This window comes from Anolis carolinensis, chromosome 5 (genome assembly GCF_035594765.1).
Source record: "Anolis carolinensis isolate JA03-04 chromosome 5, rAnoCar3.1.pri, whole genome shotgun sequence".
NCBI classification, from domain to species: Eukaryota; Metazoa; Chordata; class Lepidosauria; order Squamata; family Dactyloidae; genus Anolis; species Anolis carolinensis.
Window position 1 is genome coordinate 102,206,767 of NC_085845.1, and position 15,776 is coordinate 102,222,542.

General features: G+C 44.6%; 1 protein-coding gene across 1 annotated transcript; it reads left to right on the top strand.

Annotated features, from left to right (window-relative positions):
* Positions 1-12,854: 12,854 nt before the first annotated feature.
* On the top strand, positions 12,855-15,776 carry LOC100567003 (potassium voltage-gated channel subfamily A member 5). The gene has a single exon (XM_008111332.3). It carries the CDS (start codon positions 13,370-13,372, stop codon positions 15,089-15,091), a length of 1,722 nt encoding a protein of 573 aa, XP_008109539.1. The 5' UTR covers positions 12,855-13,369; the 3' UTR covers positions 15,092-15,776.

The following is a 15,776-nucleotide window of genomic DNA, read 5'->3' on the forward strand; positions in this document are numbered from 1 at the left end:
TTGTTCCTATGTTGTTGGGCATTCCACTTCAGTCACCAGCCAGAGAAGACCTCTGGCTGCAGAATAAATATAATAATAATAAAACTTTATTTATATTCTGCCCTATCTCTCCAAGGGGACTCAGGGCAGATTATAACACACTAAAAAACACAAAGAGGCAAACATTCAATGCCTCACCACAAGGATACAATTAACAACCCACCCATTCCCAACACCAATCGACATCAAACAACCAATTATAAATAAAATCTAAAATCATACAGTTACATAATAAAGTTATATCTAACCATAAAAACATAAGAATGATTTCAACCATAAAAACATGAACCTCGGTATAACAAGCTCCCAAAGATTCTCTATTTTTTTTAAAAAAACTATTTAAAAATTCAAGGTTGGCTATTGTAATGTCTGAAAGCACCAGGTTGACCTGCCAAGGCTAGAGGACAATGAAAACATCCAATCAAAGGCGAAGTAGATGACTGTCATTCCCTAGTCCTCTCTGTATGCTAAAGTGCACAAATAGGTTTTTAATTGTTTTTTGAAAGAGAAGAGGGAAGGGCCCCACCAACCGCACCATACTTCCCACAATTATCCTGTTCACATCCTTTTAATTATTATTATTCATGTAATTTTGCAGTTTGATGGATAATTTCAGGCACCGATATGGATCTCCCTTACTGTTTGACAGACTTCCTATGTCCATTTTGCAAAAGCTCCAGCACATGCATACCCTGAAGCCCAAAACAAGGTTTGGCAATCATAAAAGCAGAATACACAAAATAGGAAAAAGCTGGGAATTGCAAGATGCATTTTTATTTATAATTAATATTTTAAGTGTTTATATGAACAGTGCTTGTTTTCTGTCAAAATGTGGACGTAATTAACAGCACAGTTGTTATGCCCCAGGGCATGGTATATGCATCTCCCATACTGTGTTTGATTTGTAGTTTGGCCCTCTTGGCTTTCTGTACCCTTAATTATGATGCAATAACTCTTCCCGTCTCTCTCTAGCTTGTACTTCTTCTGAAGAAAGAACGTGGCTGCCCAGCTTCTGGGAAACTATGATATTTTCACCTGCTGTAGTGTGATGTTTTTTGCCCAGAATAAAGGATCTGGAACCTTGTTTTGCGCTCTGCAGCTGAGTTGACACTATCTTACAAAATTTCTAGTATAAGTACTGGTCAAATGAGTTTACTACAGACACTCCCACAGCCTCACACTTGCAGCCAGGTTATTGAGTCAGAATAGTGAAAAAATACATAAAGACTCGCAGATACAGCTTTAAACAGTCACCATCTCCAAGATACAACCACAGCAAGTTACCTGCAGAGTCAGAAGGGCTCAGCAGTGTGTATTTGCATCTCCTCAGACTCCCTCAGCATAGAAACTTCTAGCAAGCAGTTGCCTCCCCTCTCCACTATAGTTCATTTTTGTGTTGCATCATGGCTGAAGGACATTCTGAGGCACAAAGCAACATGGACACTGGTCTGCAGCCCAATGAGAAGCCTAAATGCCCTCCTGAACCTACTTGCGAGGTCAAAGACGGCCTAGAAAGTTTAAAACATAAACTTTCCTCTGAAGTCTCAAAATAGTGGCAGAAAATACAGGATTTAATGTCTGCCATGTGCTCGACTATTCACCATGTATCACCACTGGAGGGAGCTCTACAACAGCTTTGTATTTTGCATGGACATAGAATCATAGAATCATAGAATAGTAGAGTTGGAAGAGACCATATGGGCCATCCAGTCCAACCCCCTGCTAAGAAGCAGGAAATCGCATTCAAAGCACCCCCGACAGATGGCCATCCAGCCTCTGCTTAAAAGCCTCCAAGGAAGGAGCCTCCACCACGGCCCCGGGGAGAGAGTTCCACTGTCGAACAGCTCTCACAGTGAGGAAGTTCTTCCTGATGTTCAGGTGGAATCTCCTTTCCTTTACATTACAAAATGAAAGCTGAAGAATATCAAAACATATTGAGAAGACTAAATACAGAACTTTCATTGGAAGAACAGCAAAACTTTAAACATCTTAGTTCAGAACGAGACAGCTTGGTACATGAAACTAAGTTAAAGACAAGCACAAGAATTACCCAACTGCAAGAAACAACATCCCTCATTTCTAAGTCAACCATGTGTTCAAAACACACATTTAAGTCACGATCCTCAAAATCTTCCACACTTAATCTGCAACTTGTAGAAGCACATGCAGAAGCAGAAGCTACTAAGGTACAGGTGGCCTTTGCACAACAGAAGGCAGTGATGGAAGCTAATGTTGCACAACAGAAGGCACTGATGGAAGCTAATGTTGCACAACAAAAGGCAGCATTAGAAGCTTTAGGAATACAGTGTCAGCATGCTGCAGCCATGGCAAGGTTAAAGGTTTTAGAGCAGACCATTAGCGGAGGTGAAGCTGACAGCATCAGTGATATGGACCCAGAGGATCCCCTCAAGCGCGCAAGAGATTATGTACTAAGCCAAAACAACGAACACCTACTTGTCACAAACGTTTCTGTCAGAGACAACATCTTTCCAGAGCAAAAGGGCACAGTATCTTCTGCAGCACACTGCCTTCAAGTTCAGTACAATGCCCTGTCCATCCAGCATCCAGATTTTTCTTCCTTCGGGGATCGCCAAGGCCTTACACCTCAGCAAGTTCCATATACCAACACTCAGGTGAATGCACCACCACACCACCAGACTGTAAGTAACCATTCAGTTTCTCAGCCATATGTGGCTGAACCTGTGGACTTTAAGTTAACTCCTAGGCTGAATGCCTGTGCTGCCCCATTTCTACCTACATCTCTCAACCAGAACCCCACTCACAATGCAATTACTGCTACTCAGCCAACAATTCAATATGCAAAGTCGGAGAGAACAGACATGTCAGAGTTTGCAAGGTAAATGGCTCGGCGTGAGCTTACTAAAGACTGGACTTACAAGGTTTGATGACCAACCTGTGAACTACAGAGGCTGGAAATATGCCTTCAAAACTGCAACCAGTGACCTTTGTATTACTGCAGCCGAAGAACTAGACTTGCTCATTCGGTGGCTAGGCCCAGAGTCGGCAGAACGCACAAAAAGATTCAGATCAGTCCATATTCACAACCCCATAGCAGGTCTTACTGCTGCTTGGGAAAGACTGGAAAAAACTTATGGCAGTCCTGAGGCAACAGAGAATGCTCTGTTTAAACAATTGCATGGGTTTCCAAAGATATCTGGCAAGGATAATCAGAAATTCCAAGAGTTTCGTGACCTACTCATGGAGCTCCTCCTGGCCAAGGGGGACACATACCTACCAGGCCTCAGTTATCGGACACTCCTCGTGGAGTAAACCCAATAGTTTCCAAGTTGCCATATAACATTCAAGAAAAATGGTCTACAGTTAGGTCAAGATACAAGTGTGAGAATCGAGTCTCATTTCCTCCATTTTCCTACTTCTGTGAGTTTATCAAGAACATCGCAGAATACAAGAATGACCCAAGCGTTTTCTGCAGTGAACCCAGTGTCCCTGGTCCACCTCCTGTTAAGTATGGCAATTCACATTCCAGCTACCAAAATGACAGAGGTCCAGTTTCAGTTTCCAAGACTGCTATGCTTCCTACACCTACATCAGCTCCAGAAGAAAGCAGTACCAGGAACATCCAAGACGAGAAGATAAACAATCCTAACCGCCTATGTCCTAGTAACGAAAAACCTCATCCTCTAAAGAAATGCATTGCCTTCAGGAAGAAACCAATCCAGGAGCATAGGGAGCTTCTAAAGAAACTCAGGATATGTTTCAAATGTTGTGCCTCTACTGAACATGTTGCTAGAGACTGCAAAATTGCTATTAAGTGTACAGAGTATGGCAGCAAAGACCATGTACAAGCTCTTCATCCATCCCAGCCTAGTGCCACGCCACCTAGAGGTTCCCCAAAAAGCCATGGCGGGGAGAAAACAGGTCAAACAGCGAATACTACTATGGTATCTTCTTTGTGTACAAAGTCTGTGGAGAAAACCTTTATGTCAAGTCCTGTGCAAAGATATACCTAGTCAATATATACCCCAAGGGTCAGCCAGAAAAGTCACTGAAGGTGTACGCCATCTTAGACGACCAGACCAACCTATCACTTGCAAGGTCAGAACTATTTGATTTGTTTAACTTAAAGGGTGATACTTATCCATATACCTTGGGTACATGTAGTGGCATGTCAGAGGTGTCTGGGAGAAGAGCCAGTGGACTCATAATAGCTTCTCTCAAGGGCAATTTGGAGATGCCTTTGCCCACACTTGTTGAATGCAACCAGATACCATCCAACAAAGAGAAGATACCCACACCAGAGGTGGCCTTCCATCACCCTCATCTAAGGCCTATAAATATAAGCCAACAAATTACCAGCCCTTGACAAAAATGCAAATACCTTACTTCTGCTGGGTAGAGACATTCTCAGACTGCACAAAATACGCCAGCAAATCAATGGACCACACAATGCACCCTTTGCCCAATGCCTCGGTCTAGGATGGGTTATCATAGGCAATGTCTGCATAGATTAGATGAAAAGGCCTACTAAGATTTCTTCACTTAAGACACATATCTTACCAAATGGTCGCAGCACTTATCAGAAGGCATTTGAGAAAGATCATACAGAACCTGCATCTGCCCTCACTCCACACACACCAGTCCCAAAGCTGGGAGCAGAGTCCCCTATGACTGGACCTTGTAAGAGCCCACATCTACACATTGCTAATGCGCCACTGCTGAAGATGCCACCTCCTGTAGGCTGTGCGCACCCATGCAACGGCCATTGCAGTGGTTTTTTGAGTCGTCCAACTGCCTTGCATCAGCTGTCCAACACCAACAGGGAGCTAGGGCACAGCGGCAGCTCAGGAGAACCAGCGGTAGATCATCAGGATGTGGATGAGCTCCTGGATTATATCAATAGCACTGAACCAAAGCCCTTCAATAGCACCAAGGCTGCCAAACAAGCCCGGCACAAGCAGAAGAAAAGGGAGAAGGAAAAGGCTCAGCTAGAGGCTGAGGCCCTGAAGCGAGTAGAACAAACTCCACCCACAGGCCAGGACCAGGAGTTGGCTGAGGAAAACTGCTGGAGTGGCCCCAGCTTGAACTGGTGCTTCTTCTTCCAAGAGGAAACGCCTCATAGGAAGAGAAGGACACCATTCACAGCTCATGGCGGGGAGCATACCTCCATGAACTAAAACTGTGTCAAACTTCTGACATATTCCTGTGCATTGCAATGTGGGTTGGTGCAAGTGTTGGCAAATTGCGGCTTGCTCAACCCGAAGATTGGTTTGTTTGGATTCTATGTAAGGTCCTAGTTGTGGCTGACAACTTCAAACTTTTGTTGCGAGTTTGGATTGTTGATTATTGCTTATTCCGTATGTTCCTCTTGTTTCAGGTTTGAAGAAAAGTACTTTATAGACATCTCAAGAACAATATTTTAATGTCTGCTTTCATGAAATCTAAAGATTTCAGGCGAGGAGTGTTATGCCCCAGGGCATGGTATATGCATCTGCCATACTGTATTTGATTTGTAGTTTGGCCCTTTTGCCTTTCTGTACCCCTAGTTATGATGCAATAACTCCTCCCTTCTCTCTCTGGCCTGTACTTCTTCTGAAGAAAGAACATGGCTGCCCAGCTTCTGAGAACGACCATTTTTTCACCTGATGTAGTGTGATGTTTAACAAGAGTTTCCCAGAATAAAGGACCCGGAACCTTGTTTTGCGTCTCTGCAGCTGAGTTGACACTATCTGACAAAATTTCTGGTGTAAGTACTAGTCATATGAGATTACTACAGACACTCCCACGGCCTCACACTTGCAGCCAGGTTATTGAGTCAGAACAGCAACTATGAACTCACACAGTGGATGATACTATGGTCTTGTGACATTGTGAACTCTTGGAGTTGCAGAATTCTTCCAGAAAAGGGAGAGGGGCATGGACAAAAAGGAGTAATGTGTGGGTATATCCAAGCTGATCATCTGTTATGAATGATGATAGGAAAACACAGGTGAAGCGGGGTCATCACTATGCCACCATATTTTTCTTCCCCATAAGTAACAAGAATGTAGCTCTCTCAAGAAAAAGAGAGAGAAAACTGTTTGAAATGTAAGATCCGATCCTATCGGAACCCTCCAACATTTCAAGATTTGATAGTTAAGATCTTGAAATGTTGAAGAGTTTTGGTAGAATCAATGGTCTTGTGGGCATGGGGCGTAATGGAAGAATCTGATGTTATTTCTAGGCAAGATAGCAAGTTTTAGAAACATTGTAGTAGATCAATGTGTACCTGTGTACACATCCACATGTATAACATCTAAGACAGGGCAAATTTATTTAAACCAGGTAAGCGTATACATGAGAGTAAATTGCCCTTCTCCATATTCATGTATACGCCAACCAGGTAAGCGTATACATGAGAGTAAATTGCCCTTCTCCTCTCTGATATTCCTCTCAGTAGGATATTAAAGCATGGTCCACAATTTCCAAAATCCTGTAATTTATTAAGAAGTTACTCTTGACACTGTTTTAATTTTTGAAACCTGCTTGAATGGGATGTTCTTTGCTGGAGAGACCCATCAGTTGTATCTTCTATATCACTAGTGAGCCTAAGGACTGAAAATTTAGAATCAGCAGGACAGAAACTCGAACTCAATTTTTATGCAATTTCTCCAATAAATCCAAGAGCAGAATACCATTGCTGCTTGGGCAGACTTCCCCTCCTCACTTTCTTTATTAGGGCCACGTGCCACAGATATCTTCACATCACTCAGAACTTTCAGATCCTTCATTGGTGGATAAAATCCTGAAATAGGCTGGTCTTTTTCAAACCTTTCTGGTCTTTGCATTGGGGAAGAGGTTCTTCAATTATGATTTCACCATTTATCATTGCTTCAAATCTCTTATGGTAATAGAGATCTTGATCTGCTTAAACTTCAAATGTCTGCCATCTTTGATGGTATATGAATGTGTACGTGCCTTCAAATTGCCTGTTGATGTATTAATTAATTAACTCCATTAATTTCATAGGGTTTTTTTTAGACTTACACGTGGTTTGCATTGGCATACTTTGAACTGCCTGTGTGGTGCATCAGTCAAGCATTAACTCCGCCCAGCTTCCAAGATAAGAAGGGATCTGGTGTTTTCAGGATGTTTGGGGAAATTATGCTTTGTCAGTTCAGCCTAAAGTATCATGTTATGCAGCCTACTGTGGTACCTATTTGCCCATCCCATGATGAAAAAAGAGCTCAATCCCATTGTCTCCTATGTGACCTGATAACCAAAACAAAAGTATTCACAACTCTTGATTCATTAGTCTCTAGCACAGGAATCTCTAGTTTATTTGACAACCAAGTTAGTAACAAATAATTTACATTGACTGAATGGGGCCATGTCCTACAGCCTTGTTATCTGACATTGTTGGAAGAAAATTATTTCAAAATGACTCTGTTGGTAGAAAATAATCACTAATGACAACCATTTAACATGATTAATTTTTGTTTCATCTCAGGAATACTTTATGTCTTTGGACAGATTTTTAATAGGAGATAGCATTTTGCACTAAATGAAAATGCGTTAATCCTTAGGAAATTAGAAATTATTTGTCCTAATGAACACACCAGATTGAGTATAGAAATAATATTACTACAATACATCAGATGCCTCCAGTCTTCCCAATCCCTCCCCACTCTCTGCTGTGTATGTTGTAGCAGAGGGTATAACCCTGTTCCCTGATGAAATTACATGGGCTTGTCGGATACAGTGGGCAGAAGGGGGGGGGAGAGAGAAATGCTACCATGCTGCATCAAATGAAACTGATTCTGTAGAGTTTAATACTTCATTCTCTCCTCTCTAAATATAACTTTCATAAAATAAAATAGAGTAGTATAAACACATTAACAAATGAAAAAATTATATATTGCACAGTGTTAATGGAATTATGGATTTAGCTCCTGGATTGTTATAGCTAACAAGACCACGCTGTGAGCCACAGAGTAATTCTGGATCTACAGATCCAAATCCACGCTCTTCCATTAGAATGTTGTGGCACTTATAGATGGAGAGGATTAGGGTGGGATATTGGTGTCTCTCCCTGCTGTTTGTTTGATGTTGCTGGTGAGAGCATGAAGAAAATGCTGATCTGCATTTGAATGTTTGGTCGAGTGCAGCATTTGAGTGCAGCAGAGGGATGATTTGTTGGGACAGTGAGGATTATGCTGCAATCAGCATTTGTAGTGCTTCAGTGATTTAGGCGATTGGTTTTGTCCCATTTTAAAAAATCATTAAATTGTGTTGAGCAGAACATTCTAAAGGGACACTTTTATGAGAGAAAGGCATAAAGTAAATAAACATTTAAAGATTGTTATCTTGAAAGACACTCTGTGTGCTTATATGTGTGTGCCTTCAAATCACCAGTTAATTTATGGTGAAACCATGAATTTCCTAAGTTTTTTTAATGTGCGGTATGTCCCTTTGTTTAAACTACAGCCTGTGGTAGCACCTGTTATTCCTTGGTGGTCTCCCACCCAAGTACGAACCAGGGCTGACCCTACACAAGTTCTGCAATCAGATAGAATGTAGTGCCTTTGGGGTCTTTATACATCATTTCAGGAAGACATTGTCCAATACTACTCAAAGAGAAAGCAATTCTGTTTACCCAGTGCTGCTGAATATTTTGGTCTTTCTCTGCAAATGAGGATTTACGGTTGCAGCGAGTATCTGTCAGTCTCCTTCTCCACAAAATCCTTTTAACGAATAATCCATGAATGGGGCCAGAGCTCTGTAATCTTTTGCCTGCATGTGTGTGTGTGTGTTTCAAATGGACAAGAGGAATGTCTCTTGCAGTATTACCACAAGGGTTGGGAAGCAGAGATGTAGCCTTGAACTGATGGAGCCCAGTTCTCTGAAAAATCACAGGCCTTGCAGATGAGGTAGAATTGGGCACTGCTTCTTAAAGTGTAGACTCCGACTTCAAATGTGGTCTCCTTAACTCAATGTTGGGGTCATGAAAAAATAGGCAATGGTAAAAAGGTTTCCAAGTGTCACCCATTTACACAAATCTGTGTGCAGTACTTACAGTGGACACTGCGGAAAATATTTCAGCTGTACTCCACAAAATCAGCCTGTTTAGCAAGTCTTGCAAATTTTATAACAATTTTATATACCTACACATTTCTCTGACAGGAAAGGGGTTGTGAGTGGAAAAAGCTTAAGCAGCCCTGGAAGAGAGCACACTGTACACAGAATTATGAGTATACACAGGATGTGTTGTCTCAATGTAAACTCTGCTGGGAAGACCTCCCCAAAGAGATTTAGCTGTGCGTGGTGGCCTGTGTATGTAAGGTCGCCTCATATACTTCGTATGCTTTTCTTAGCCAAGGTCTCTCCAGAGGTGACTCAGCCTGCTCCTTCCTCTAAAATGTGCACAGACAGTGCTGAATTGAGGACAAATGAGGCTCTGTGCAAATTATGAGCCCCTTTCCTTGGGCCCTGAAGGTCTACACTACCTGCTTTGTGGCACACTCCCATAGAGTATCAACTCCATCATTATGTTTGGAATCGCTCCGAAACCAAACGCCTTCAAAGTTAGAATTGCACCACAGAAGCAAAATCCATCCTAAAAATATTATTTCGGCAGCAAGATCCCCCCCCCCCACTCCACCAACAGGGCCCTGTGGATAAGCACACCTTAGCACAGTGGGAAATCCCACACTGTGGATATTTGAGAGGAATGTAAAGGAAGCCTTTATCAGTGGCTGCACTTTACAGGGGAAATGACCTTTCTACCTTGTATCATTTCCCTAAACTCAATGGACACTGGTTGGCTATTTGTCTTCCTGCATAAATAGAGGAGTATAGTGTCTGCATAAATTGGCCTGAATTAACAGGAGTATAGTGTCAAGATCCAGGGCAGTAATTATACCCCTCTATTCTGCCTGGAATACTGTGTCCAATTCTGGGCACCGCAATTGAAGTGAGAGGTTGACAAGCTGGAATGTGTCCAGAGGAGGGTGACTAAAACGATCAACGGTCTGGAGAACAAGCCCTACGAGGAGTGACTTAAAGAGCTGGGCATGTTTGGCCTGCTGAAGAGAAGGCTGAGAGGAGACATGATGAAGGCCACGTATAAAGAAAAGAAGTCATAGGGAAGAGGGAGGAGGCTTGTTTTCTGCCACCCTAGAAACTAGGACGCAGAACAACAGCTTCAAACTACAGGAAAGAAGATTCCACCTGAACATTAGGAATAACATCCTAACTGTGAGAGCTGTTCAGCAGTGGAACTTTGTCCTGGAGTGTGGTTGAGGCTCCTTCTTTGAAGGCTTTTAAGCAGAGGTTGGATGGCCATCTGTCAGGGGTGCTTTGAATGCAATTTTCAAATTTTGAATGCTTGGCAGGGGGTTAGATTGGATGGCCTAAGAGGTCTCTTCCAGCTCTATGATTCTATGATTTCAGGGTTAGAATGTGTGCATGGCTCTGCATCCCAACAGCAATCCCCTAACCCATGATCCACAAGCCAGTACCATTTATGGTGGGGAAAAGAACTACCTGCTCTGGGATGAGAAACAGTTTTCCCAGATTGTCTCCTGTGGATAACAGGTGCATGAAAGCAGAGTTGGGACAGAATTTGGAATGGCAGGAAAAGAGCCCCAGAGGCACACTTCCTAGAATCATAGGCCCCTTCCACACAGTTGTATAAAATCCACATTGAGATAATCCAATTCAAAGCAGATATTGTGGATTATCTGCCTTGATATTCTGGGTTATATGGATGGAGGAGGGGGCTTAGAGTTGGAAGAGACTGTAGGGATGATACAGTTTGACCCCCCTGCCATTCTTTCTCTTTCTCTCTCCAATTCTGTCGTTCTTTCCTCACCTAGTAGGCCTTTCTGCAAGGCTGTCAACATTAGTCTGGTGGTTAAATGAAATGTTGTTGTTGTTGTTGTTGTTGTTGTTGTTATGTTCAATGTGTTGTCGAAGGTTTCATGGCAAGAATCACTGGGTTGCTGTGAGTTTTCAGGGCTACATGGCCATGTTTCAGAAGCATTATCTACTGACATTTCACCCACATCTATGGCAGGCATCCTCAGAAGTTGTGAGGTCTGTTGGAAACCAGGCAAGTGGAGTTTATATATCAGATGAACGTCCAGGGTGGGAGAAAGAACTTTGTTTGCTTGAGGCAAGTTGAATGGGGCAATTGGCCAGCTTGATTAGCATTGAATGGCCTTTCAGCTTCAAAGCCTAGCTTCCTCCTGCATGGGGAATCCTTTGTTGGGAAGTGTTAGCTGGCCTTGATTGTTTCTTGTCTGGAATTCCCCTCTTTTCTGAGAGTTGTTCTTTTTTTACTGTCCTAAACTACATTTCCCAGAATTCTGCTCAGCATCAGAAAGCACCATTCATGACAGGGGATAAATTTGCCCCTCCGTAGCAGCAGCCAGCCAGAGTTCCATAAAATTGTTGAATTTGCAAAGAGGAGGACTGATTGATTCTTCTAGCAAGTAAATCCAGATTTTGTTCATTTTCATGATTTCCTCCTTTCTGTTGAAATTATCCACATGTTTGTGGATTTCAGTGGCTTCCCTGTGTAGTCTGACCGGGTGGTTGTTAGAGTGGTCCAGCATTTCTGTGCTCTCAAATAATATGCTGTGTCCAGATTGGTTCATCAAGTGCTCTGCTATGGCTGACTACAGAAATGCTGGACCAGTCTAACAACTATCATGTCAGACTACACAGAGAATCCATTGAAATCCACAAGCATGTGGACAATTTCAACAGAAAGGAAGAAACAATGAAAATGAACAAAATTGAACGGCTACCAGTATTAAAAACTCAAAACGCTGGGCAGTAAATAAAGAACAAGACATGAAACAATCAGGGCCAGCTAACACATCCCAACACAGGATTCCCCAGGAAAGAAGCAGCCAGACTTTGAAGCTGCAAGACTATTCAATGCTAATCAAGCTGGCCAACTGCAACATTCACACTTGCTTCCAACAGATAAGGGTTCTTTCTTCCACCCTGGACATTCCACAGATATAGAAATCCAACAGACCTCATAACCTCTGAGGATGACTACCCTAGATGTGGGCAAAACGTCAGGAGGGAATGCTTCTGGAACATGGCCATACAGCCCGGAAAACTCACAACAACCCAGTTGTTGTTGTTGTTGTTGTTTGATACACAACAAGATGAGTACACAGCAAACAAGATCACTATGCTGGCTGTTGTATTGGCTCACACGTCGGACACTTCCCAAGTACAGTAGAGTCTCACTTATCCAACACTTGCTTATCCAACGTTCTGGATTATCCAACGCATTTTTGTAGACAATGTTTTCAATATATCGTGATATTTTGGTGCTAAATTCATAAATACAGTAATTACTACATAGCATTACTGCGTATTGAACTACTTTTTCTACCAAATTTGTTGTCTAACATGATGTTTTGGTGCTTCATTTGTAAAATCATAACCTAATTTGATGTTTAATAGGCGTTTCCTTAATGCCTCCTTATTATCCAACATATTCACTTATCCAACATTCTGCCAGCCCGTTTATGTTGGATAAGTGAGACTCTACTGTATTATTATTATGTTTATGTTTATTTATACCCCGTACTTTTGGTCTCGGTTGTCGGCGGCCCCACTGGTAGCCTGGAGGGTCGGGAGGACTGTGGTAATAACGCGCTCCGGGAATGAAGGCGCACCGTGCGTCAGGCGCTCGGCTGCTGCTGCTGCTGCTGCTGCTTCTCCATCTCTAAGGCGCTTCGCCTCAGCGCCTGCCTCCTGTTGCCAAGCCACCGGCGAGAAGCCGCTTCGTGTCAAGCAAGGCGAATCCCCCTCCGCCGCCGTTGCCGCCGTCTCCCTCGCAACGTGAGGAGGGCTGAGCTGAGGCGAGGCGCGGCGTCCTCTCTGAGGGAACAACAATAATCCCGCGTGTTATCCGTCGCGCGCCCTGCCTCCCAACCTTCTCCCTCTCTTTTCTGAGTGGGGGGAGGAAAGGCAGCGCAGCCCCCAACCAACCAATCAACACTCCCTCCCTGAGTGCGCGCGCCCTGCGTGGGAACCGGGGCGCCTCGGGTGCGGATTGGGTAGCGAGCAAGAGACGTCACAAAGGCGGGCGAGGGGCTTCACGCACCCGTTTGCGCCAGAGAAGACAGACAACACAGAAGAAGAAGAATAGCAGCTGGAGCGCTGGGCGCGCGCGCTTGATTCCCTCCATCCATCTATCCTCCCTTCCTTATTGGACAGGGTCTGCCGCGCGTGAGTTGTTTGTTACCTTTGACGTCAGCTCGGGGGTCGCAACCGTCGGGCGGCTAGGGAGAGAAGAGGCGCGCGCCGACGGGAGCTGGCGGCATGTCCGCTGCCGCCCTCCATGGAGATCGCCTTGGTGACGCTGGAGAACGGAGGCGCCACGGCCGTCGGAGGAGAGGCGGATAGCGGGCCCTGCGGCGCGGAGAGCGAGGCCCTCAGCCCAGGGCGCCGCCCCCGCCACTGCCCGCGCCCTGAGGAAGGCATGGCCATCCCGGGAAGCGACTGCCCGGCCTACAGGGCCTGCCCTTCGGCAGCCCCAGCGGAAGGAGGCGGCCCTTGTGGAGGCCCCTGTGGCGGTGGCGAAGAACTGGGCGAAGCGGAGTGCGAGAGCGCCCTCATGGGGCAGCAGCGCGTGCTCATTAACATCTCGGGCCTGCGCTTCGAGACCCACCTGGGCACCCTCAGCCAGTTCCCGGACACCCTCCTTGGTGACCCAGAGAAGCGCATGCGATACTTCGACCCCCTCCGCAATGAGTACTTCTTCGACCGCAACCGGCCCAGCTTTGATGGCATCCTCTACTTCTACCAATCAGGCGGGAAGCTGCGCAGGCCTGTCAACGTCTCCATCGACGTCTTCGCCGACGAGATCCGCTTCTACCAGCTCGGCGAGGAGGCCATGGAGCGCTTCCGGGAAGATGAAGGCTTCATCAAAGAAGAAGAGCGTCCGTTGCCGGCGAACGAATTCCAGCGACAGGTCTGGCTCATCTTTGAGTACCCGGAGAGCTCCAGCTCGGCCCGCGGTATCGCAATCGTCTCAGTGCTGGTCATCCTGATCTCTATCATCACGTTCTGCCTGGAAACGCTGCCCGAGTTCCGGGATGAGCGGGAGCTCCATGTGCCCCTCCCGCTCCTGCCCAATGGCACCTTGGGAGACCTGCCCCGCCCGCAGCACCCCAGCACACTCAGCGACCCCTTCTTCATCATCGAGACCACTTGCGTCATTTGGTTCACCTTTGAGCTGCTGGTGCGCTTCTTTGCCTGCCCCAGCAAGCCCGAATTCTCCCGGAACATCATGAACATAATCGATATTGTTGCCATCATCCCATATTTCATCACCTTGGGTACGGAGCTGGCTCATGAGCAGCAGAAGGAGGAGCAGCTTGGCAGCACTGGCAATGGAGGCCAACAACAAGCCATGTCCTTAGCTATCCTCCGTGTCATTCGCTTGGTTAGGGTCTTCCGCATCTTCAAACTCTCGAGGCACTCCAAAGGCCTGCAGATCTTGGGCCAGACTTTGAAAGCCAGCATGAGGGAGCTGGGTTTGCTCATTTTTTTCCTTTTCATCGGCGTCATTCTCTTCTCCAGCGCAGTCTATTTTGCCGAGGCCGACGACCCCGAGTCGCACTTCTCTAGCATTCCGGATGCCTTTTGGTGGGCGGTGGTTACCATGACGACGGTGGGTTACGGAGATATGAGGCCTGTCACTGTGGGGGGCAAAATCGTGGGCTCCTTGTGTGCCATCGCTGGCGTGCTCACCATTGCCCTTCCTGTCCCTGTTATTGTGTCCAACTTCAACTATTTTTACCACCGGGAAACCGACCACGAGGAGCAGGCCATGCTCAAGGATGAGTCAAGTGCTCCAGGCAACTCGGCTACAGATTTGAAGAGACAAGCCAGTAAAACCTCATTGGACAAATCTGTTGTGCACTTGGAGAATGCCGAGGGGATGAACAATGTGATGAGATCTGTAGAGAAGGCCAATATCAAAGCTAAAAGTAGCATAGATCTTAGGCGGTCTCTCTATGCACTCTGCCTGGATACTAACCGGGAAACAGACTTGTAAAACAAGTGAAATTGAAAGGATAATAGGGTAAACTCGGGGGAACTATTTGAAAAGGGCAAACAGGACTGCCACTTAGTATTTATTTTTTAAATTTTTTGAATATAGTAGTTGTTTAAAAAAACTTTCAGGAAATACCAATCGATGTTGTTGCTGGGTTGTTTTTGTTTGTCTGTTGGTTTTAAATGTTATCTTTTACATGACATTAAGAGTGTTGCCTATTTATAAAACCAGTTAAGACTAAGCTAGACACTTCCCAATGTCTATGAGCCTTTAAAAACCATTAACAAGTTCAGAGTGTTGTTGCTTACATATAATTTATTATTTAAAGGTGGGTTTTAAACAATCAATTTGTATTTCAATCCTCTTATCCATACCTCGTTTTCCATGGGAAGAAAATAGATTCTTTGTTGGTACTGTACTTTGATTTGGAATAATTCTATTTTCAATATATGTGATTATATTTATAAATGCAAAAGAGCACTTTAGAGATGTATGAATTTATGGAATCTCCAAGAATATTTAGCTAAAGCATTCCTCACATTTAAGTGCAAAAATGGTTTTCTCTTGTATGAAGTGTGTGTGGTGTGGTCAGCCACCTAGCAGAAAAAACACTGTTTTCACAGTTGTTTTTTTGTTATCTTGGCAAAAATCCAACTCTTTTTCGTAATAAATACATTTAATGCTA